Source organism: Streptopelia decaocto, assembly GCF_964273445.1.
Source record: "Streptopelia decaocto genome assembly, chromosome: 3".
In the NCBI taxonomy this organism is placed as follows: domain Eukaryota; kingdom Metazoa; phylum Chordata; class Aves; order Columbiformes; family Columbidae; genus Streptopelia; species Streptopelia decaocto.
Window position 1 is genome coordinate 35,838,876 of NC_138656.1, and position 24,138 is coordinate 35,863,013.

A 24,138-nucleotide genomic window follows, 5' to 3' on the forward strand; every position below is an offset into this window, starting at 1 on the left:
AACAGAATAATGGAAATTTGAGGTCGAGCAGTTACTCTCTCTTGAGATAAAGATTCAGTGCTCCTCATTGTACTTCACCAGCCTTGAATCCAATGTAAATGTTAGATTATCTCTTCTCTTGGGAGGCTGTGTGACAGAGGATGGATTTTGTGTGGTCTTCTTAGTATTCCATAAATTTTATCTGCAATTCATCTTGTTCCTTAGAGTTTTTTGTTTTGTTTTAATACCCAATTTGTCACCTGCCATGATATTTAAATAGTTCAGATGCTTTATGCCACATGCTTGGCTTCTGCTCAGTAGTTGCTGGTTAGCTAAGGCACACTCTTTCTCCAAAAAACACCTTGTCACAGAATCACAGAATGTTAGGGATTGGAAGGGACCTCAAAAGATCATCTAGTCCAATCCCCCCACCGGAGCAGGAACACCCAGATGAGGTTGTCAGTCAGTCCCACTGTGATTACCTATTGTCCTTTTCTTCCCATTTGGGCTTGTTTTTATTTTCTTATTTTCCTTGTAATTAATTGTGTGGAACTAAATGCGATATTCAGGTAGAGCACCTTTCTGTTGCATTACGTGATACTTATTCAGGTGACACACACCTGAGTTTATAACATACATGAACTGGCAGGCAGGGCAGCTCATTCTCTGTTCTTAGTTACAGGTATGCTACTGCCTTTCCAAGGTTTTTCTTCCTATCAAGTGCTTTTATTTTGCTTTCCCTGGCAAATATCCATGTTTACTCTGTTTTTCTTTTTTTTTTTTTTTAAATCTTTTAAAATTATTGTTTCCTCTATTATATAATCTTCCTCTTTCACAGTGAAAGGGGACTTCAATATTTATGTCTATGCAAGTATCATTAATAAGCTGTGTATTTCAAATCAGAATGAAAACAGATTCCTACAGACTTCCCCTAGATGCTTATCTGCTAATTACATATTTCACTTTTAGTGCTTGCTTTCTGTTTACAGTACTTTGACATCTGCAGATTGCAAAATTATCCTAAGAATAAACTTCATGATGCTCTGTGAAGTAATTCACTAGAAGAAATACTAATGTTATTAATCCTAAGTTTAGTGTTCAGAAACTGTGTTTTATAGCATTATCATGTATTTTCATATATTTTCAGAAATCAGTAATTTTCCTTTTCCTAGCTTCTTCTAGCAGCTGCTTGGGATAGTTGACAACAAAGCGTTTCCTCCTCTGCAAAAGTTTTAAACTTCAGGTTTTTTTCATTCTGCGTTTTTCTGAACTGTGTGTCTGAGGCATTTCAGAGTTGTCATTATGTATTGGACAAGCCTATCCCAAAGGAGCCAAGAGTTTGTTCAAATACATATGCAGGGCACCAAAATTCATATCTTCGCTTGCAGCTAGCAGGGTTGAAAATGCCTTTCATATTGGTGTCTTGCCTTAACTGTATGTATTCTGAGTGGTTGGGGGAGATCCTCTGCTGCGGATGTTATTTGCCTTTTAATTATCCATCTTCCGCCCCTGGGAGAGAGAGCAATGGGAACTCTGCGCCGGGGGCTGGGACCCTGCAGAGCCCAGCGCTGCTGATGCGCATCCTCACAAGCGACAAAGCTGCTGAGCTCCGCTGTTCTGGGCTGGGTGAGCTTGGAAGGCTTGTATGCGTATGGCTTTTGTTTTGACTAGAAATTCTGTCTTTGCAAGCAATGCATATGTTGCTGTGGAAAGTTTTGCTTCTGACAAACATTTTTCTGGCAAAAATGCTGATTTGCAGACTTTGGCATTTCTCCGCATTTCACAAATGTTCTAAATTGCAACAAACTGCTATTCTCTATGTAACTGTGTGTATAGACACCTCATATCCTGCTAAGGAATTTTCTAGGTCTTGTCCTCCTCACTGCTAAAGTTTTCAACTCGTCTAACTGATAAATGTTTCTTAAGAGTAGTAGACAGGTTTGGAGTAGTAGGACCTGATAGGGTTACATTAAAATTGTTTTTCTTGGATAAACTTTCCTTTGAAAAGGTTTGCAAGGAAATTACAGAGAATGGGTGGATACAATATGCTTGTCTTTCCAGAACTTTGTTAAAAATACTCCTTGTGAGACAGTGCCAAAAGACAACAAGACAAAACCAAATCCCCAAAAACAAACGAACAAAAAAAAACCCCAACAACACAAACAAAAAACCCCCTAAATGTTAGGGAAGGAGTTAATGACATGAAATAAAATGTGCTTAAATGGTAGCAAACAATTGTAATAGAAGGAATGTGATGGAAGTACTAGATAAGCACTTGAGGTGGGTCGTGGAGGTCAGATTTGGAGGTGTAAGCTCTCTGGGGAGGCTCAGGGCTTGTGATCTTCGCCCTTGCTGCTGCTTTTCCGAGGCCAGAGGCTGGTGGTGAAACCAGGCGCTCCGTGGTAAGATTGTGTCCTTGGAGACAAACAAGTTAAAGTAATGAGGAGAAGGGGCAAATCAGACAGATGGCTGTGGCTATTTATAGTGTGGTTTAGGACATTCGTTACTTGATTCAGAAATAGTTGATATTTACAGTTTGTTGGCTTTTAGATAGCGGTCCTCTTATTGGATTAAGTTGAAAATCCTTCTGATAGTTGGATAATCTGCAAATATTGGTCTGAGAAAAAGTAATGAGCAGTAAGTTGATGAAATCAGTTATTTAGTTAATGGAAAACTCCTCAAGATTTGGTTTGGCCAATAAAATGGAAGATCAAGTAATACAGTTTGAAGAAGTTTTGTGTAAGATTTTCAAATATGATGATGTGGGTTGAATCTCTGAGATTTTCTGTGAAATATGACTTGGCAGAAGTCTGTAGAAGTCTTCAATAAAATGTTTTTTCTTATAAGGCAGATATTACAAAGAAAACAAAGATTAATGTTAAATTCCTCTCCACCCCAGAAGGACAATATTTTCAGCTTTATTCTTTTAAATACGTCAGCTAAAGCAAAAGAAAATCGGCAGAAAATAAGCCCTGGTCACAATATTGAGGCATGTTCAGTTGGAAAGATGTTGCTAAATGTGTCTTGGTGACTGCCAGATGTCCTTTCATTTGCTAAGGTTTTTTTTAGCAAACTTTCTAGTTGCCCAATTCATGTGAAACAAAGGAGAGAAGCTTCTGTCCTCCTCTTTCCTGTTTGCTTATATATGTGTTTGCCAGCTAATCCCAATATACTCATTGATAAGCTGTCACGGCTTTTTTTTATTTAAGCCAGGAGGACTAGTGGGAGTAAATGTTCAGTGATCAAAGAGCTACATTATAGAAATCTGTAGCTCTTGTTGAGAAGTAGAATGTGAGAAGAAACTGATGAGACTGGTTCTTAGCAGGTCTGTTTCTGGTTTTTATAGTAGCTTGATTTTTTTAAATTTTTTTTAATTGCATAAATGATCTGAGTATTTCATAGAATCATTTCATTTGGAAGAGACCCTCAGGATCATCGAGTCCAACATAACCTAACCTAACCCAGCATCAGATTTTTCCATTCTTCTCAAATCTCTTAAACCTGTAATTTAGTTTAAGTGTAATGAAAATGTGTTTCTTAAATAGGCCTAGCTTTTTTAGGAAAATGCTGCTTTAAATATCAAGGTGGCATGAACAGTCAGTTTTGCGATGTTACATTGTCTCCAAGTGGTCTTTAAAGCTTACAAACACTTTCACATGAAGTTGTACTTTAAAAAAGATTTTCTGATTTTCGTTATTTGCTACAGAGTTGTTGAATTAAGCAGAAATGAAATAAATTGTTAAGTTCTAGGTGGGAAAACTTTGGTTTTCTATGTCAGATTAGCATATGGTGAAACATCGTATATGTCCTTACTAGTGCACGTTTATAATTTAAGTCAGTATCTCTGTGTCCTACTCAAATTGTAATCCTCCTTTTTCTGTTGAAGACCTTGGCTGATGTCAGTTTTATTGCATCAGGGCTAAGTAACTTTGCACTGTTTGAACAGCAAGTTGCAAATATAACTTGGCCTTTATGAGCGTTTCAGTAGACACTGAACCTTTATTTACTAATTCTAGAACAAGTTGTGTAAAATTCCCCAAGTAAGATGCATCCCCAGAGACTTTTGGTTCATCTTAGTTTAATGCTAAAAGAAGTAAGGCTGTACAAATGCCAAGGTTCAACTAAAATTGATATCCATACACGGTTTTCTGAGAAAATAGGTATTGGTCAGCAACCTACTCATATATTTGGCTTCACAAGGCTGCAAGATCTTGTCAAGTCCTCCTTTCTAAGTTCCTTAGCTAAAAAGTGGCAAGAACTGACTTAGAAATAGATGAAGGATTGTTATGTTTTGTTCTTAAATGCCGAGAAATGTGTAGATACTTGAAACAGCTCTTCTGAATCACTTCAGAGTGCCCAGGATCCAAGCTTTGCATACAATACACTAGAAATAAAAATACTCTGAAATATGAAAACAAAGGTTCACTTTATCATAGTGACCTGTTCTGTATGGGCTTGTAGGTGGATACATCTAGATGATGTTATTTTCCTATTGGAAAGGAATTTGATATATGCTAACTAGTACTGAATATTTTGAAAATAATCCAGTGACAAATAAATTAACGACCAAAGTGTGGAAATACTGCCTTTTTTCTGTGCTTAGCCAGGAATATGTTTCTCTTTAGGGCAGTCACATAGGGCAGGATTGGAGAAGCATCGGAACAAAAATGGCATGCGTTATATATATATATCCAAGCTTGTAAACAGGAGGTGAGAACAAAATCAGTTATTTTTGTATCTGTTTCACTTGGTGCTCTAGTCAGTTCAGGGTGGTGGTACATGACTGAATACATGGAGTAGCTGCTCCTGGCTGCAGGGGTGAGAACCAGGAGCGAGCCAGTTGTTTCTTGCAAGTGCTTGTGTGGTCAAGTCTGGTTCACTCCTTGTTTTGTTACCGAATCCAAATCTACAAATCTCCTCCAGATTTGTTCTCCTTTGTCTTGCCATAGCAAGTGATTCATTCAGCCTGTGAACTTCTATTGTCTTGGTTAAAATGTGGGCCATAAGTCTGTTTATCAGTCCTGGTGCTGATTGCTGTTGCATTTCTGCCTTTATTGTACAGTAGGTGGAACGGAATTACATTTGAGCATTTGCAATTTGGATTCCAGCTCATACTATGCGATTGTTTTGTGACATGTCATTGCAGTGTTGCCTATAAAATTACACCACGTTTAAAACTTGCTCTCTTTTTGTCCTTATATCAGTCTATGTGGAGCATAGTGCTGAGATTCAAAAAGAAAATAAAAAGTTAATGCTCGCCACTTAAGTAAGTGCATTACAAAAATGACTGGAGGATTAGAGAAAATTTTTACGATTTTTACGATTAAATAAACTAAATATACATTGCTTGGCTAACTCAACAAGTATTTTGATGTTTGCAGTTATTAGAACAGGGAAAGGCAGCAAGCACTGCAGAGTGGATAAAAGACTGGTTATCTGAACAGAGATCTGCCTGGCAAAACACTTCAAACTGCAGAAAGAAAAGTCTTCCTGTTGGTTGAGATGCTTAAATTAGTAATCAAATTATTGCCAGGAATAAATTACTGAATTATTTTTGATTCTGGGTGATCTGTTAGGAGTTTTGAATCCACCGATAAGAAATTGTTTTTCAAGCAGTCTTTTGAAAGAGATGAAGAATGTAAGTAAATGGCTTTTTCAACCATCTTTTTTTACTGTAAGCTAAATCTTTAATCTCTTTTGGATGGTTCAATTTTTTCAGGGCTTAGCTGTGATGCCAGTGTTAGGGCATCTCTGAGAAATCCAGCAAAAATAATTTGGCAGTAGCAGATCGTGCTGTGTGTTAGTCCCATGGGACCGTATCGCCCAACATGCTGGTGATAAACAGGATGAAGTGTGTCTGGGGAGGGTGAAGCTAAATACATCCCTGTGCCTGCCACTCGTTTCAGCCTGTGGCCCTGCTTCAGTTTTGTGATTGTAAGTGGCTACAGACGCTTCCTTGGTTCTTCTACCACAGAGTGCTGGTGGGTGTGTGTTGCAATGTTAAGTATGGTGCCTGAAGAATTGTTTGCTGGTTGTACTAGACCACTGGTATTTCCCTTCCCCCTTCCCCTGTACCTGTTTTTTATCTCTTCTCCTCTGACTTCCCCCCGGGCATACCTACACTTATTTACAAATATACTTAAATATGTAGCGCTTCAGTGAGCCAACTATGATCTAAAATACTGAGCACCCCGACAGCCTGCAGAAAGCTTCTGGCAGATCTCGGTAGACTGGTTAGAAAGACTGTTTGCGGCTGATTCATCTGTATATGTATTTCATTATTTTAGCTATCTACATATTTTGTGCAATATTTTTCTTGCATTTTTTCCACTCCCTTGTTCCATTTCTCTCCACCTATGAAGACCTTGTTGTTGAATTATGGAAGCAGCCTACACAGGACCGCATGTCTTACTAGCTCTTACTTTGTCAAATGATGTCTGTTGACCTTCAGGTGCCCATAAATTTTAAGTGAGGTTTACTTTAAAATAGTAAGATGAAGATTTTAAAGAAAAGAACAGAAAAGCTTTTTATAGTTCTTGAGTCTTAAGGATTAAAAAAAAATTACCTTTAAATCTGAAATAGTTGTAAAGTTCAGGAACTGATGGAAGGTGATACTAAAGATGCATCATTTGTTTAGCAGCCATAGTACTGTTTATTTTTAAATATTTTCTGCTAAAGGAAAATATTTTTTAATCTCTCGCTTTTGCGTAATGTGAAGGTGTCAGCTTAAAAAGCTGTGCAGATATAACATCAGAAGATTATAGGTTTCCCCAGCATTGGACACTTTTAAGATTCAGCTGTACGGGGTTCTGGGCCATCTTGTCTAGACCGTGTTCTTGCCAAGAAAGGCTGGACCAGGTGATTCTTGTGGTCCCTTCCAACCTGGTATTCTATGATTCTATGAATATGCTTTTTAACATCCTTGTTGTCATGGTCGCTGATTCCAGGAAGCGTAAATTTCTTTTTACTTTTTTCAACACTGGTAAAATCCAGATTTGTTAAGGTGCAGTTTAATTATTTGATTATGTTGTTACAGCTGCTAAACCTGTATTAAGAAGTTGACGACATTTTTAAAAATGTTGTTTCTAACCCAGTGCTACCTAAAACATCGCCTCACCCTTTTGTCTGCTTCACAGTAATGTGACCTTAGAGTCTTTTTGGGGAATTTGTTAAAACGACAGTGTTGTTGCTTGAGGTTTTTTTTTTTTTTTTTTTAACACAAGGATGAATGTTATTTTTAAAATCTCTTGGTAAAGAAGTGGAATAGTTAAGATAGCTACAGTGCTATTAATTTAGACCAGATGCACAGGAAACTTCTAAGTTTTTTGCAGTTGGTAAGACTAAAAACTTCAGTGAGATAAAGTGGAAAAAACCCAAACTGAACTGGACAGTTGTAGCTGAAATAGACTGTTCCAAGCATCTCTCTTCCCAATATTCTGTTTGGTGTTGGTTTTTTGTTGTTGTTTTCTTTTCTCTCTTGATTTTAATTTCGCAGTTGCGCTGTGGTACAGTGGCTTGTAGCACTTGGCCTAGAATAAACTTGGGGCAGGCACTGCCTTGGTTCCTCACTGTGGAGCCAGTGGGGCTGAGTGCGTTGTAGAGATGATGGGCCCCACCCATAAGGCGAGGAACAAGATGAGGTTTTGTGTGACCCCTGTAGGCATTTTAGAGGTTTGTGATGGCTAGATTACAACTTGATGCATTTTAACCTTATTAGCTAGAAGGTCAGCTGTCGCAAAACCTGTTTGTTGGGCATATTTGTGAGTTCTTGAAATTTTTTGGCAAACCTTCCCAGGAGTAGCAGAAGCGTGGATCAGTGTTGTGGATCACTCAGAGCAGGAGCATCTTCCTTTGTGCTCCTTCTCCCTCAGGTAGCACAGCCTTCAGATTTGACTTGCGCTAAAGCTGCAACTGTGGGAAATGGCCTGTGCAGTCTCAGTCTACTGATAAAATTCTGTCATTTAGATCCGAATCATAAGAAAACTGTAGACCTTTTACACTTTAAATATTTGTACAAACATTTAGACAGGTGTTGGCTAAATATTTTGATCGGAAATGGTGAACCTGGAGTTATCACTGGTTTGTTCTAGAGACTGAGAAAAACCTGCTAGATCTCATCATTTGTCGTTTTAGATCTTTAAACTTGGTGTCTTCATTTATTCAGTTTTCATTCATACTACAAATTGTTTCATTTATGGTATGAAAATTTAGGTTCCTTGGCTTATTTTCAGTTAATTGCCAAACATTGTAAAGAATGAAATTTAGTTAGGACATATGGACTGTTACAGTATTATTGTTAGTCTAAAATTTCAGTTATTATTTTAATGCTGTCTTTATGTGCATTACAAATAAACCTGAATATTATATTTAAGAATTTCTTAAATAAAGTTTGAGCTGTCATATTTAACTGATGTTTTGTTGTCCACTGAGGCTGACTTAATTGTACTTATCCAGTAATTATATAAATGAGGGATAAGGGTTGCCAACATCCTGTGGGAAAGGTGGAGAATATTATCCTTACTTTTAATACATTATGCAAATGATAAAATATAATCATTCTAAATTTTAGCACCAGAATTTCTCAAAAATAATGAGTATTGGACATACGAATGCTACTCAGAAAAAAAGCAGGAACAAATTTTGCTAGAAATTCATGCAGCCTCCAAGCATTATTCTCAAGCCCTCTGGTGCACCTCTCTGTTTCTTGATTTGTGAATAAAACTACTGGTCTGTGAAGTATATAGTAACCTTGAAAGATCCTGGCAAATAAGCTTGTGTAGGGGTGGCTGGAGAGACAGCTCTTGGACCATGAATTCCACTCTCTTTTGCTGCATGTTTTTTGAGTAATAAACACAAGGATTTCTTGGAAGTCCAGGAAAAATAGAAGTTGTAAGACATCAGTAAGAGCATTGGCATACTACTGACAATAAAAGATGTCCAAAGAATCTATATTTCTTCCAGTGCTCTTTCTTCCTGTGCAATATATGTAGAATACATACAGCCTGCCAGTGGCCCCAAGGAGGTAAAGCACAATCCTTTTCCTTCATCTTGAATCATAAGACATAGATGCTTTAGCTCCAGAGGCAGAGTTAGGAACATTTACATTCTTTTACATGCTTATGAAGCTTCTGGTAACAGTTTTGAATCTTGTTTCTCAAATAGTTAGTAGGCAAGTCACGGAGCCAGGCCTGCCCTCTATTGGAAGCGTGACTCTGCTCATTTTCACATGAAGGAGGCGTTGTGTGATATTTCTTAATCAAATCCATTTATGTCTCTCTTTCTTACAAAAGTAAGCTGTCAAAACTACTGAGAAGTTGTGGGGTTTTTTTCTTTGTTTAAGCTGCTACCAGTGGAGGATTACCTTAACCTCAATTGTGAGCATGGTAATGCAGGTTTGACCCTTGTGGTAGAGCAGCACATGAGCCAGCTCATTACTGGCTGCCATTTGCCAACCTGCTGGCTAAACGTGCTTCATTCCAGCCTGGTCACTCAGTTCATTCTTAGCAAGAAATTGCTTGCAGACAGCAGGTGCCATCATAGATCACTTCAGCGTGTGTCCTTATGGCACTGGATGATCTTTTTCATTCCAGCCAAATCCATATTTATATCATGTTCCACTGTTTTTTATAGTGTGATTTGATATTCTCTCACTTTTTGGCTAGAAGGGCATTTGTTTATTTTCACTGGGCCTGTTTGGAGGCAGGGAAAGAGGGATCGCTAACGCAGTGATATGCATGATAATCTGGGTGTCTGCACAGTTCACAGAATCAGAGAAGGTTAGGGATTGGAAGGGACCTCAAAAGATCATCTAGTCTAATCCCAGTTACTGCAAACCAGGTTCTTTGTGCTTGGGGTGCTCCTCTTGGTACTGAGAGGGATGGTGACCGTGTTGAGTTGACATGCTGCTTGCACTCTTCCATTCATCTGGATGGAAAATGCTGCCTCCACAGCCTGCATTTCTTTGTTCTGTGCCTTTCCCTAAACCTGAGTGTCAAATTCACATTAGAATTCAATTGTAGTTTTTTGTTCATCACAGTTTGAGTGTTGAGTGAGGAGAAGCTTGATGCCAGAGTAACTGAGGCCTTTCTTTTGATTCAGCTGAGGGGTTTTTTTTGGCAATCAAATGCATTTCCCCTATTGAAGGTGAAGACTGACTTCACTGGAGAGCAACCAGTGTTTTTTACTCATCTTAAACTGGCTGCTTGAGTTGGTGACTGTGGTTAAGGTTTCTTCAGGTGTCTGTCAAGCTGTTTACTGGCTGTACTTGAGCAATGAAATTATGTCAACTGGTGTCTTATTTTAAAGCAGCTGCTCTAGTTGGCCACCAGCAAATGGTGTTTTGGAGTAAGACTCATCTTGCCTTTTCTCCAGAATTCAACCGAGTTTGTTGTGTGCATTCTCATCATAGCTGGTGGAGAGAAAATGATATTTACAAACACTGTTTTTCTCACCTTGGGTTAAAAATCTGAAGTCAAATAAGTTTTTCTTCAGAAGTGTCTGTTTCCATTAACTAAAGTATCTGGGTACTGCTTGCAAGGTTGTGGCAGGTGAAGAGAGGATGCTCCTGTTCATTGCTCCCGAGGTTTACCTAGAGATTGGTGCAGACTACAGCACCTACAGAAAACACTGCTTATAGAACTGCAATGGATATTTATATAAATGAAAGGCTTACTGGTCTTCATGTTCAGCAGCTGATGGTCTAGACCAGTTGCCTTTTATCCTGTTTGCGCTTCTCAAGAGACAGATGAGATACTTGGAAACTGAGCTGCAAAGGTGGCAGAAAGCTTCTGATCCTGAACTGGCAGGTGTCTTGCAATGCAGGTGAGGTGGAGGCCTGAAGTGGTGACTGCCCGAAGGCATTTTTGTCTGCAAGTGTATTCATGAGTTGAGGGAGAACAGGAACCTGCCTCTTATAAGGGACTTGATTTGAGCAGGAGGGACAAAAGTAAGTAGTTCTGCCTTTATGATTAGGAATTACTATCTTGTATGTATAATAATTTTCTATTTAAAGGAGATTTTTCATGGGCAACTAAATACTTATTCTCTGCTGGAAGTTGGTGAAGATTAGGTGTCTGGTTTCCACTTCACTTTTCTTCTACACCATTTTTCTCCTCACTCACCAAAATACCTTTCCCTGTTTTCCGATTTTTCTCTATCTTAATTATAGTGTTTCTAGAGAGTTTTGTTTAACCTATTTTAGTAAGTATTATAATTAACACTTAGCACTGTATTACAAACAGGGTTTTATTTTTCTTTTAGCTGAACATGCTGTACTTCAGTTCGACTAGTATCATGTATCTAGCATGTATCTATAGAACAGTACACTAAATATATACTACTTCAGCTAGTGAGCAGAAATACTTTCTCATCTTCTCCTGTTTATTGTTGGTAAATGCTTTTATCTGCTGAAGACTTTTTATCTATTCCTTATCCTTTATTGAATGTTCAGCTAGAAGAGGAAATAAACTCTGTCAAACAAATGAAAATTGCTTTATTTCTTTCTTTTTTTTTTTAATCTGTAATGAACATGTGGTTTAAAAGGCTTATCTATGCAGTGTTTTGTCTAAGCATTTAATGTTTATGAAACACGGTAAACCAATTTTTTTGAATTGTACAAATCAATTTTAAAATAACTTGGGGGAGAAACACTTAAGAGCTATGCCGAATGGTTTTGAGGAAGCAGATCTAAATTGAACTAGTTAAGATTAGTTGAACTAATTGATCTTGGCCTTTTGCAGGCCCAGATCGCCTTTCTTCAAGGTGAAAGGAAAGGACAAGAAAATCTGAAGAAGGATCTGGTGCGAAGAATCAAAATGCTGGAATACGCACTTAAACAGGAAAGGTATGCTGCTTTTGTGATGAGTACATGATGTAGGAATTCTGAAAACAGATACTTTCTTTTGTCCTTGTGTTTGATAAAACCAAGAAATATTTCTTCTGAGTATGTCCAGAGTTCAAATCGACAAGTATTAGTATACTAAATAAGCCTAGTAGTCTAAATGTCTGCATTATGGTAAAAACAATAGCTAACAGTGTGTGGCTCCAAAACATGCAAATAAAACACATGATTGATCCATGACAAAAACTTTTTCCTCGGTAGGATTCCACCTAACTGTACAAATTATACCCCAGGCTTATAGTGTATTCTCTTTTTGTTCAAACCACTAGCTTTGTTTAATAATCTCTGACAACTGAAATCTTGAATAACTGTCTTCAGTCTAGTAATTACTAGGTTTTAATCATGCTAAATTTTTAGTCTTTTCAGTATGATAGACTCTACAAGAATATCTTCTGGAGGCTAATTGTGTGAGGAATGAAAAATGTTAATGTTTAGCAGTTAATCAAATGTCTGTTTCTTTGTTCACAGGGATTTCAACAGAAATCCCTAGTCTACCATTATTTTCTTACATATACTTTTCTGTTCCTCTAATCTTTGAGGCAAACAATTTTTTTTTTAATCATGTTTCCACAAGTCTTTTTGTTCAACTGATTTATTTTGGGCCCAAGTTAGCTTTAAAATTGTTTTTATTGGTAAAATGTCTCTTAAAATTCTTGACCAAAGAGTAATTTATGGTACTACTGCAAAGCAATCATTACTTACATACCATTTTCCTGACAGATAATTCCTACTTCTCTTTTATAAACTAGTAATAAAATAAGCCTGTTTTAAATGATTTGTATTAGTAGAAATGAGATTAGAAATATACACATATGCAAATGAGGAATAGGATGTAGCAGCTAGGTAATTTAAAAAGGACGCTAATAGTTGTACATCACTGTACTGCATTTAGATTTGCTTATCTTATATGGGCTGCTGTAGCACGTGGGACAAGTCTCGCAGCATCCAGTTTGGCTCTTTACAGTAGCAACCGATGGAGCTGCAGCCAGTTCCCTGGCCAGCAGCAGCCTCAGGGCTCCAGCGTTCTTGCTTCTACTTTGGGGAGGAATGTTTGAGGTAGATACCCTTTTTGCTCAGGCTTTGTCACGGCACTGATCTTATATCAAGTAGCACAGAAAAATATAAAATTGAATGCATAATGGAGATTGCGGTTTATAGCTGTGGAAAGGCTTACACTTAAGGCATTATTCTAAAGATGAGAGTAACTTTAAAGGAAGACGGAGGCAATGGAGCACATTCTTGTATAGTTAAATATATGCTCTAAGGTATATAAATTCAATAAGATTTCTTGTATTTAAAAATCAAGGGAGCTATTCCTTATTACTCAGGGATATCTCTAATACTTCATGGTTATAACCCATACAAAATAGCAATTTATCTAAAAGTATCAGACTATGTAAATACATTTCTATGTACAATCGGAGAAGCTTTGTAAGATTAAAAAAAAAATCAAAAGTCAAACTTCCATATGGGTAGCGAAAATGTCCCTCAGTTGCATTCAGTGAAATCCACCTAAATTAAGACATTTAAATCCTAATGCAGCAGTCACTGTCAGCATTAGGAAAAAACACCTGGTGGTTTCTTACTAGAAGTGTTTACATAAGCATCTTTTATCTTTTCTTGTATTTTTTTTCTGCAGTATATGGTATGAGGCTCCGTTACTCAGGTCAGTAGGCTACAGTCAGCTGATCTGATCCAGTTTGACAATTTCAGTATGGGTGTGCAATGGTTTTTAAAAGAAATGTGATGCTTGTGAATGGTGTGTACTGGAGACAGGTATTTATAAGAGCTTGTAGTTTTAAACAGCAGCATTATTTACCAGTTTCTGAAGAAACTGTCCTGTATTTCTGCTGGAAATGTCTCTCAGCAAGTATTCTTGGTTGATACTTAAAAAGAATGGCAACAAGCTGAGCTTGGAAGCATTGCTGTCTTTCCCAGCATTTTCCTTAATCAGCCTTGGCCAGGTCAGGCATTAGTCACCTGGGATGCTGGCTGTGTCCACTGGGACCTCAGAGCTGGGAAATGGGATCCTACAAGTTAGGAGGAGAACATTTCTGGTCAAGTTAGGGGAAGGGTGGTGCGGGTGAGAGGCAGCAGGGAACCATTCCTGCCTTCCTTCATTTCTGCCGTGGCCTCGCACACGCCAAATCTTTCTTAGCTTGATGAAATAAGTTATGACTAGCGGCACAGAACATGAAATTGTGACCCAGAGTAGTCTATGTTTGCAAGAAATGAGTGACATTGGTTTTCTCAGACACATGATTTTTATGAGCTGCTGTTCTGTACAGTGGGTGTTCAGCATTCTTTTGTCAACCAGATGTTTTCAAAGTTTACTATAAGTAAATAACTTTGGAAGCATTGTCATTGTGCTCTATTTCATGGCACTTACGTAATTTTATAGTGGGCAAGGTAGAAAATGAGTTTGCTTACTGATTATCATGCTTTTCTGACAAATCTAGTTTAATGTTTGGTCTTTTTGTTAGTAATTGTAAGATGACCTTTTTGTTGCACGTATAGGAAGCCCAGTTATTTCTCCTGAAGAATCATAATACACTAAATAGCAAAGAGCTTAGAAGGAGGTAATTAATAGTTAAGCACTATCATTTGTTTGACAGCAGTTTTGGTGTAGTTTTGCCAACATCCAGTAGATTGCAGTCTGAGGCTGTTCACAGTTGAGGGTTAATGTTTGTTACTTTATCAATACTTGCTCCACCACCAGTAAATTGCATTGTTTCCTCTGGATTTTCAGGAGCCAGCTGAAATGTAGCACTGATTCTCTCAAGTACATGTCCCGTTTTATCTAGTCTAGCTCATTTCCTGCCTTAACATATTTTAACCAAAGAACTGGACTCCTGAGCCATGTCTCTAGAAACACTTGATTTAATTTTATGTTGTTTTCTGCACTGATGTGTCTGATCAGCGTAAGGCTGGCGCCTTTTCCCCTGGGCAGAATATTGCCGTGCTGTTTCTGGCAGTCGTTCTTGTTTATGTCTCTTGGTTTGGCGGCGGCTCCCAGATCTTCTACAGATGTTTTGGCAGGCTCCCGCAGCACAGCTGGATCAGATGCTTCAGGTCTGGCGACAGATATTTCCAAGAAATAATGGTCTTTTTTGACTGGGAGCAAACTTGTTTCTGTATGAAGCATTCAGAAAAGTTTCTCTTAGGAAATTTAAAAGGATGAAAGCTTTTAGCATTTTCCTAAGCAACTCTTGAAGTGTTATGGTAGCCATGTTGGATGTCTCCAAGCACCATTTGTGTAGAAGATGCACAGTTTAAAGAAAATACTGCTGATCAAAAAAGGAGAATTGCATAATGAAGTGCAGAAGCCAGAGCAGTGGTAATATTCATTTTTATCCGAGTAAGGGCATCTACCCTGTAACATAGTTTCATAGCCCCAAAATAGCTGTGTTCCAAACGACTTGAGGGCTAGTTTTTGGATGGAAAATACCTTTTGTAAAGTTGTATCCTTCAGCTGGTTATTTTCAAGTAATTTTTCATTCTCTGCATATTGTTAATAATTCAGATGTAATTTTTGGAAGTTGAAGGAATATCATCCAAGTCAATCAAGTTTCAGATAATAAAGGCACATCTTTGTGATTTGTTTCCCTCCTTCTCCCCCAAAACCACTGTCTTTGTTTTTTGACTAGATTATACAAAGGTTGGAGAAACTTTGGTTTTTCTTTATACTTATTTACAGAAAAAATACATTTGCTCTTTTTTGTGATAGTAGTATCTCACTGCTGTGAGGTGTGAACTAGAGTTCAATATAAACTGCAGGGGCCAGTTTAAAGCTGTTAATAAATGGACTATATGATTTCTGAAAAAGCAGAGAAATTAAGCATGACAGGTGGGCAGGAGATATTCTGCTATTGTAGAAGTAGATTAAATATAAACATGCTAATAGAATAAGCTATATTCAAAATTTGTATAGAAAAGAATTAAAGTTTCTTTTATGCAAAGTTTCGTCACCTTTGACTGCAATATGTGTAACCGAATGGTCAAGAATCTCCCTTCTAGTCTTGGAGTCTGAATCATTGTGTTCAGCCCTTTCCTTAATATGCTTTAGAAATAAGTTTGTTTGTCTTTCATACCTGAGACATTTTCACCTGTACCATAGGAAAGTTTTTAATAATAAATCTCATACTTACTGCATGAAGAAGTTTAGAAAATATTTTCCTTGGTAGACTGTTAACTTTATCTATATTGATTTTTTAAAAAAATATTCCTCTGAACTTTAGAAGCTGACCATAGCTGAAGGTGGGTTCACTGAGTCAAGCACTCAGACACGGTATTCATACTTCTGTTTCACATCTAACTGGTGTCTTGCTCAAATACCTGAATTTGTACTCATTGATTCTAATTAATTCAGGTTTGAGCTTGGCATTGGGTTTTTTTTTGTCATTTTGTTCAGGCTAAGGTCTGTGGCTTTTTGTTTTTCTTTCCCAGCAATATTAAAAATAAGGATTGCTCTTTGGGATTTCTATCTCTTCAATTGCCTGTCTTTTTTAGGACATGATTCTTCTGCCGTTTCTGCATTTCTGCTGGTCTCTGACTGTGATATACAAAGTTAAATCTTCTGAAAGATGAGATCTTAGTCCAGCTTGGCCTTAAAATAGATTTAAGGGCCAGTGGTGTACAAGACTATGTAATCTTGGTTATCCTCTTGAAGTCAGGAAGAATAACAAAGGCTTTAAAAACTGTTGCATTGTGAGGAGGAACCAGTTAAAAAACCTCCTACTAATATGTGCTACTAATGTGGATAGAATGAATAATCTCACTTTGCTGAACTGATTTTTATAATGACTTTAATAGGGGTGGAAAATTTCAATAAGAAGCAAGAAGAATATTTCAGTTGTTTTAAGAGGGAAATAAATTTACAAAATGACCATACGCAGATGTAAAGGATTGGAATAACTATACTAAGAAATTTTTTAAAATGCACATTGAATTTTTGAAAAATGGATTTTGCAAAACAGGTGAGAGATCTGAGGAACAAAAAAAGCATAAGGAACAATCCTTTCAGTTAACCTAGTACACATTCTACTTTGGTTCTCAGAGTGAAAATTATTAACAAAACTTTAATAAGAAAATTAGTGAATGCGTGAAGGATAATGGAACTTATATAAGACTCATGAGCTAAAAGCAAATGCCTCATGCCACAAAACTAACTGCTCTCTGAAATTATTTGCAGGAATTTAGTAGAGCACAGTATAGGTCACTAATCCAGATTAAAATGAAGTATTAATATTTGCTCTCTTTTGATAAGTCAAATCAAAATAGATTAAACACTAGGGTCACTTGAATTGCTGACTGCATAAAACCTTGAAGTTTTTGACAAAGTGTAGTGTTTAAAGTTGGTGAGGTAGGTTAGTGACAGTAGATGATTTCTTATATCTTGATTAATCATTACTTTTTATTAGTGATGGGATGAACATGTATACATAGCATCTGTATTAAAAATAATGAAATGCAAATGTTTTACCAGGGTAACATCTCTGCTGGTGAGATGTAGGAAACAGATAGCTGGGGAAAGAAAATTAAATATTTTGATTGAGCATCCAGCTTTAATTTTGTTCTATTCTTGGTTATTCTTTTCTGTACCAACCAAAATGTTTATCCTTCACTTATTGCTGTTAAGACATTTCACGTTCATCCTTTCTCCTTTCCTTGCTGATTGCTGCTCAGCTGAGTTAGAGCTTAGTGCTCTAGCTCTTGAGGAGGGGATCAGTGCCTTCATCTGTCTTTGTTGCAATGCCTAAGAAGCATTTCTTCACTCTGCACTTACCCTTCTTATCCAGAATTAAACTGAAGCTGAATTAATAGGAAACTAGTACTGTTGACAGCATAGGAACTACCAAGCATTGCTTCCCTCAGCACCATTTTGTTAGAAGTAATGAGTTTTTTTGATGACATGGGAAAAGGCAAAATGAAACAGTAATGTAATGAGGATGTCTGAGAAGCAGTCAAGAGGTACAGGTAACTTGAAAACATTATGTACAGCCATTCTTAATACAGTCATTTGAGCTTAGTGAGACTTTCCTCATGCAATTATGACCTGTCACACCCATTACTTTTTTTTTAAAACAAATGTTAAGTGGAAGAGTGTGAGTAGTGAAGCTAATGAAGCCCATTGTCATGTTGGTGTACTTGAGGTAGTTTGGTGGTGGTTTTTTGTGTGTGTAGGTCGTATCTTGCTGCCTTCCACCCAGCTCTGTATATTTGCACTGGAACTCTGTATATGTGCGTGTGCCGGTTGCTCGTTCCCATCCTGCCAGGCTGTGTGCCCAACATTGCCAGAATTCTTCTCTACCTTTCGTTCAGCGTAGAAACTAGTATGTATGAGTGCTGCTTTTCTACTCAGTTTTAATTGTCTACAAAACTGCATAGGGAACCAGGGTTGAGTCATCTAAATTTTCGTGTTTGGCAGAAAACAATCACAGAAAGAAGTTACAGTGAGTATGATGGAAGAGGGGAACAGATAGCAAAACTAGCTAAGGCTCTCTTTGCCTCAGTTTCGTTCTTACTGTGTTATAAGACTACTCGAATGAATCTTTAATAACTTATATGTGGTGTACTGCTGTGGCATTATTTTGTGTGTTTAAAAGACACTGAAGCGTTTCAAACTAGAAAACATTTCCCTTCTTCTTCTTCTTGCTACTCTTATTGTCATTGAATAGCATGCTCTGTGGGGTTTATTACAATAGGCTTCCTGTAGGCTAAATATTTTTGGAAGAGAAGTCTCCATTTTTGAACTTGGTCAAGTGGCAGATCTATCAGCTTTATGAGAAATCGGTGTAGATCGGCTGCTGTTAGTGCTAAATCTCATTTAGAACAGGTCTGAGGGCCTACCGCTGTTGGAAAGCACGGCATTTTGAGGAATAAAATGACGAAGTTTGCTTAATGGAGGTGGCAATATGAAATATGAAGTAGATGGAACTGAACTGACATAGATAGTAAAAATTTTTCATAGTGACAGATAAAAAAGAAAGGGGGAAATGAGGAGGGAAACAAAGAGTAGCCCATATCTGCAGGCAAGGAACCTTTCTTGTAGCAAGATCATTTTGTAAGATCTGCAGTCTGCTGATCCTGTGTTTCATCAGTATCACTTTGCAATTATGTGTCAACCTTGGAAAAAATAATTAAACAAAATTACATATCTGAAGTCTTGCTGAAATTGTTTTGTTCCTAACCTAGAAGAAAGGAGTGGCTTTTCAGGTGATGACAGGTGACACTTACGTGTTTAGAGAGAGCCTTTAAATGTGCTAGTAATTTTTTTTTTTCTTTCAGGGCTAAATATCACAAATTGAAATATGGCACAGAATTGAATCAGGGAGATATGAAGCCACCCAACTATGATTCTGGTAAGAATTTCCTATGAACATGTTTGTTACTGGCATAAAAGTTTAACTGTGGTTTGTGCAAATGCTGAAAGGATAGTGTTGATAAAATAAGCCACTTAATGGAAGCAATGGGAATAGAGATAATTAATGAACTCTGTATTTAACTCTTCTAAAATTAAAAATGAATGCTAATGCTCTGAAAGATTCTATTAATAAAACAAATTAAATTTGATTTAAAAAAAACCCAAACCAACAATCTGCTTCTGGATAGAATAATTTTTCTCTTCGTGAGTAATGTGTATGGATGTTTTGGAACAGGGCCATACTAGATTTATAGCTATAGAATCTTTTTATCTTTATATAATTCTTCTGAATAAGAAGTTAATCACAAAGGACTTGAAATGTATAGTACATAATTTCTTGTGCAATTACCTCAATGGTATTCCGGGAGAAAAATAATGAAAGTGCATGTTAGACAAAAGTGAGAGTTTGAGAGTGGGGAATTTATTTACAAAATTGCAGTGATCGTTGGAAAAGCATACAACTCACTTCAGTGCTGTGCTGTGAGAGGACAGTTTGTTGGTCTCTGCGGTCTCTGGAAAGCTAATTTGTTTTTCTAGAAGGTGCACCTCTGACTTAACACAAATAGTTTTAAGCACTGAAGTTGAGGAATGAAGAACTTAAATTATTTCCTTTCATCTCTCTATCTGCCTATCCTTTCAAGGGGTACAGAGATCTGGTTATAGGTCAAACCCTTGAAAGGAGAAGTAAGAGGTGATGATTTTTCTATCTCAGTCCCCTGATACTCCTACTACAGCCACAAAACTAGAACCACCTGTACATAAAGGATATAGAAAGTCTGCATACCTCAGCTCTGTCACTTGGTTGGTGGAAGGGATGGTCTGATTTACTATCATGGTTAATTCTTATCTCATTGGATTCAGAAGGTCGTTAAAAAAACCTGAACAAACAAAAAATCCAACCCTGCACCAACTGATGAAACTTTACACTAGGTGTTTCTTTTCGAAGATATAATGAATTTTTGAGACGTTTTATTTCACGTTATTGTCAAGGTTATTTCCTTAACTGAAGCTTAATTTGGAGTTGCTAAGTAGAAGACCCCAATCTGTATCTGGACCACTAGAAAACTTTGTCCTGATCATACCAAAATGCTAGATATCCTTGTTTTTTGTAATTTCTCAGGATGCAGATAGAGCATGTTGCTCCAGTTTCCAGCTGAGGAATGTAGTGCAAGGCCTGGCTTGCCCAGCAGAGCTGTAGCCAGTGCATTACTTCTGCAAAGTGAACAGCAGTGGAATTTCCTTTGTTAAAAGTCCATTATCCTGATTTATCCCATTGCATTCTATATATGTAGCTGTCAGAAATGTGCACTTTTGTTCTGTATCAAACCTGGATTAATTGAAGATACACACTTAAAACAGAAACTTTGTTATCATGCTCCTTTGGAGTTGTCTTTGATAAATATTTACTTGTGTGCCTGTGTCTTCACTCCCCTGCCCCTGTTTTTTCTGCCCATTCAGGAAAAAACATGGAAATGTCTCTAATAGTTCTTCCAAATGGGCCCTTGTTGGTTGTTTTCTCTCTATGGGGAGCCAGTGATACAGTTTAGAAGAAAGAGGTCAATCTCCTGATGAAGGGTTGCTTTTTTTTTTTTTAACTGCTTGTGATATCTTCTGCTATTACTTGCTCATAATGCAAGTCCCTTAATTCTGATCTGCAAAGTGCTGTTACAGTGGTCATCAGTTTCGAGGAGACTAAGCAAAACAGAATTCTTGCCTGTAGAGGTACTTAAGTGCCCTTGGAAGAAGGAGTTTTGCTTTCAAAAGGAGTTTTCAGACAGATTTGTTTCAGTCATGTTTTAATTCTTATGAAGTGAGATTTGGTAGTTGTGTACGGGGTCCAACTGTGTTCACTTGTAATCAAAAAATGATTGTGCATTGATTATTTCCCATGGTTGCTGTTAAATGGATTTGTGAATTTGAGGTGGATAAAATTCATATGACTCTCCTTGCATGTGGATTCTGATTAGTCTTTGATAGCTTCTTTGGATAGGTGGTGGGTTTTTTTCTGTGTGGTGTTAATTCAGTTGTTTAAAGGTCAATGACTTCCCGGTAAGGACAGTAGCTTTTCCACGTCACATATTGAGTTACTCATACAACAGGTTTTTCTGGTTCTTAATTTTTGTTTACACAAGAAGATTGTTCATCCTTTGGTGTTTAGACCGCAAGGATTTCCAGTTTTGTAGAGGCTTTTGTAGATAATAAACCAAGATATTTTATCTTGGGAAGCAAATGCTTATGTATCTCCTGGAGGAGGGGAAAAACCCTCACCATCATGTAGCATGAACCTATATATGGAATAAATGTGGAGCAGTTGGTTGCTAGCATTTAGGTAGGTTTCTTATCAGAACAGCCACAAAATTTTTTTTGTGGATTTTCCTGGAGTAGTACTGTTTCGATATAAATTTATAGTTGTCGAAAATGTGGTTAAAATTTTTCAACAGCTTTTCAGGTTAAAAAAATAAACAACTCCTATTGTATATATATTTTTTTCATTCCAGAAAACTAATACATATATGGTTGATGTGTGTAGGTCTGTTGGTTTTGTGGTATACAGTCAAATATTAAGGAAATTGGTTGAACAGTAAGTTGTAAATAGATACCATGCTGCAGTTGCATTTGATAGTGTTAGCATTTAAAGATGTTTTTATTCAAACTTAAATTATAAGCAGCAAATATATTGGCAGGTTAATGCAAAAACGGAACTGCAGATTGTCTATGTCATTACGTTCCCTTAAAGGAAAAGGAGAAAGATGGGGCTTTTGGATGTGAGACAGAAGGGAAGGCACTGATGAACAGTGGAACTTCCTGTCACACAGCACGATGTACCTGACAATCTTCATGTGTATGTAGTACTACAGTTACGTGCTATGTGCATTTTTTTCTCTCTTGAATCTTTTATTCTGTTATTAAACCATTCCTAATAACATTAAAAAAAACACATTTGTCTTTTCAAGTGGATGAGCATCTATTTAAAAAGTCAGACAAGGAAAAAAATGTTTGTAATTAAATAATCTTTTCTAGATGAAGGGAATGAGACAGAGATTCAGCCACAACAGAACAGTCAGCTAATATGGAAACAAGGACGACAGCTGCTAAGACAGTAAGTGTTGAAAAAAAATACTTGAATAATGAATGCAAGAGAAAGAATCTGGTAGTGAAATGTGATGAGGGTGGTATTTGATTTTTTTCTGTTAGTTTTTCTTTCAAGAAACATTAGTGTGTGTAATGAATTTCATTTCGTTTCTGCCCTACTTTTCCTAGGTTTTTGAAAAATTTTAATATTTCAGAAGTTCAGATGAGAAGTCAAGTCAAATCACAAGCACCTAATCTCCTTTGCTTTTCTTTCACTGAGTATAATATGACAATATGCTTAGGAAAACACTGGGTCATGGCACTTTGCAATTCTTTTTGCTATTAGAAAACAACACACACAAGTAATTCTGTTAAGAGCTATGTAAAATAAAAATAACTGGTGTTTGAGTGGGATAACTTTTACTTTGGCCTGCTCTAGGTGCAAAAAAGACTACTATCCAGAAGGTTAGACTAGAAGTTTTCTAGTTCTCAGTTCATCTCAATAAAGCAAATGTCTGTTAATCTAAGTTTTGAATTGTGGTCATAATGAGTTAATTAATTTCCAAGGTATTTGGTCACATTTTTTTGGGGTTTTTTGCCTTGGTTACAGCCCATTGTTTAAATTGAAGAGGTCACTTAAAGACTTCTCATCAGAATGTCTCTATCTGTTTTTTTTCATTCATTTGCTTGGTCCTTTATGCTGGTAGTTAGATTCTAGGGTCTTCTAATCAGCTAGCAAAACTAATTTCTAATTTATTTTTGATGTATTACATAGGATTAAATGAGCAGGAAGGGAGACAGTAAGGACAGTCTGGAGCTTATAGTAAAGGACTTTTTTCCAAGAAATCATACAAAAGTTAAATCTGTCTGCTAGATGGCTTGTACATGCTTTTCTTTTTCAAGAGTTCAAATCTTTACATGTACGTTGAATAAATATAAAGTGGTCTTGACTTGGATCAGTGATTTTGAAGACAAGTCATTCCTTCTCAGTGTAATTAATAAAGAAGTGACGCAGTGCTGAATACAGAGTGTGTATTGCTGATGGACTCTGATTTGTGTAATTGACTTGTTTGATTTTTGTATAGCCAACTATCAATATTTATCTCCTTATGTGGTTTTGTAGAGGATATTGTTAAATAGTTGGAGGAGAATCTTCTTGCAGAAAAAATGCATGTTCTTTGTAACAACTGTTACTATAAAATAGCATTTCCCCTCTTTAGAGTTCTCTAGAATATTGATCATTTAATCAATGCAGTGCTCTTGAGAAGACAGAGCTGTGAACTCCATATGCTAGAGGAAAGGACAGAGACCGATTTCTACTTTTTAAAAAATAATTGTTTTCCCTCTGCCCTTTACCTCCAAAGGCAATATGGTATATTGATGAAAGAGCCAACTTTAGACCTTGAGGTTTTCATACAAGCTAGACCAGGATTCTTGCTGCCCAGCCTTTATATGCAAGGCAAATAAATGTTTTGCAGATCCATTACAGAATAAGAAAAAAACGAGGCAAAGATTTTTATCAAACCTAGTGCATTATAAATAGCAACTTTTGCTAGTAGCTACAGCTACAGAATTTGTTTTTATTCGCTGTTTTCTAGGCTTCTAAAAATGCTTACATAAGGAACATATCTGACACTTCTTGTAAGGCTTCATGTGTAGTTTCTGTGTGTTGAAGAACAAAATGGCCATGTTATACATGCAACTGTGGTGATTTTTGTAAGGCAGTTGTAAATATTTTAATTTAAAGTTCTTTTCCATCCATTTT

General features: G+C 36.9%; 1 protein-coding gene across 4 annotated transcripts in view; it reads left to right on the plus strand.

The window, feature by feature from the left end:
* The window catches only part of STRN (striatin), a 71,909-nt gene that overhangs the window by 2,215 nt on the left and 45,556 nt on the right, over positions 1–24,138 (plus strand). For all 4 annotated transcript variants that reach the window (XM_082049559.1, XM_082049560.1, XM_082049561.1 and 1 more), the window contains exons 2-4: positions 11,718–11,821; positions 19,166–19,239; positions 22,323–22,401. In XM_082049559.1, coding sequence (XP_081905685.1) covers positions 11,718–11,821; positions 19,166–19,239; positions 22,323–22,401 — 257 coding nt within the window. The remainder of the gene's footprint in view (positions 1–11,717; positions 11,822–19,165; positions 19,240–22,322; positions 22,402–24,138) is intronic.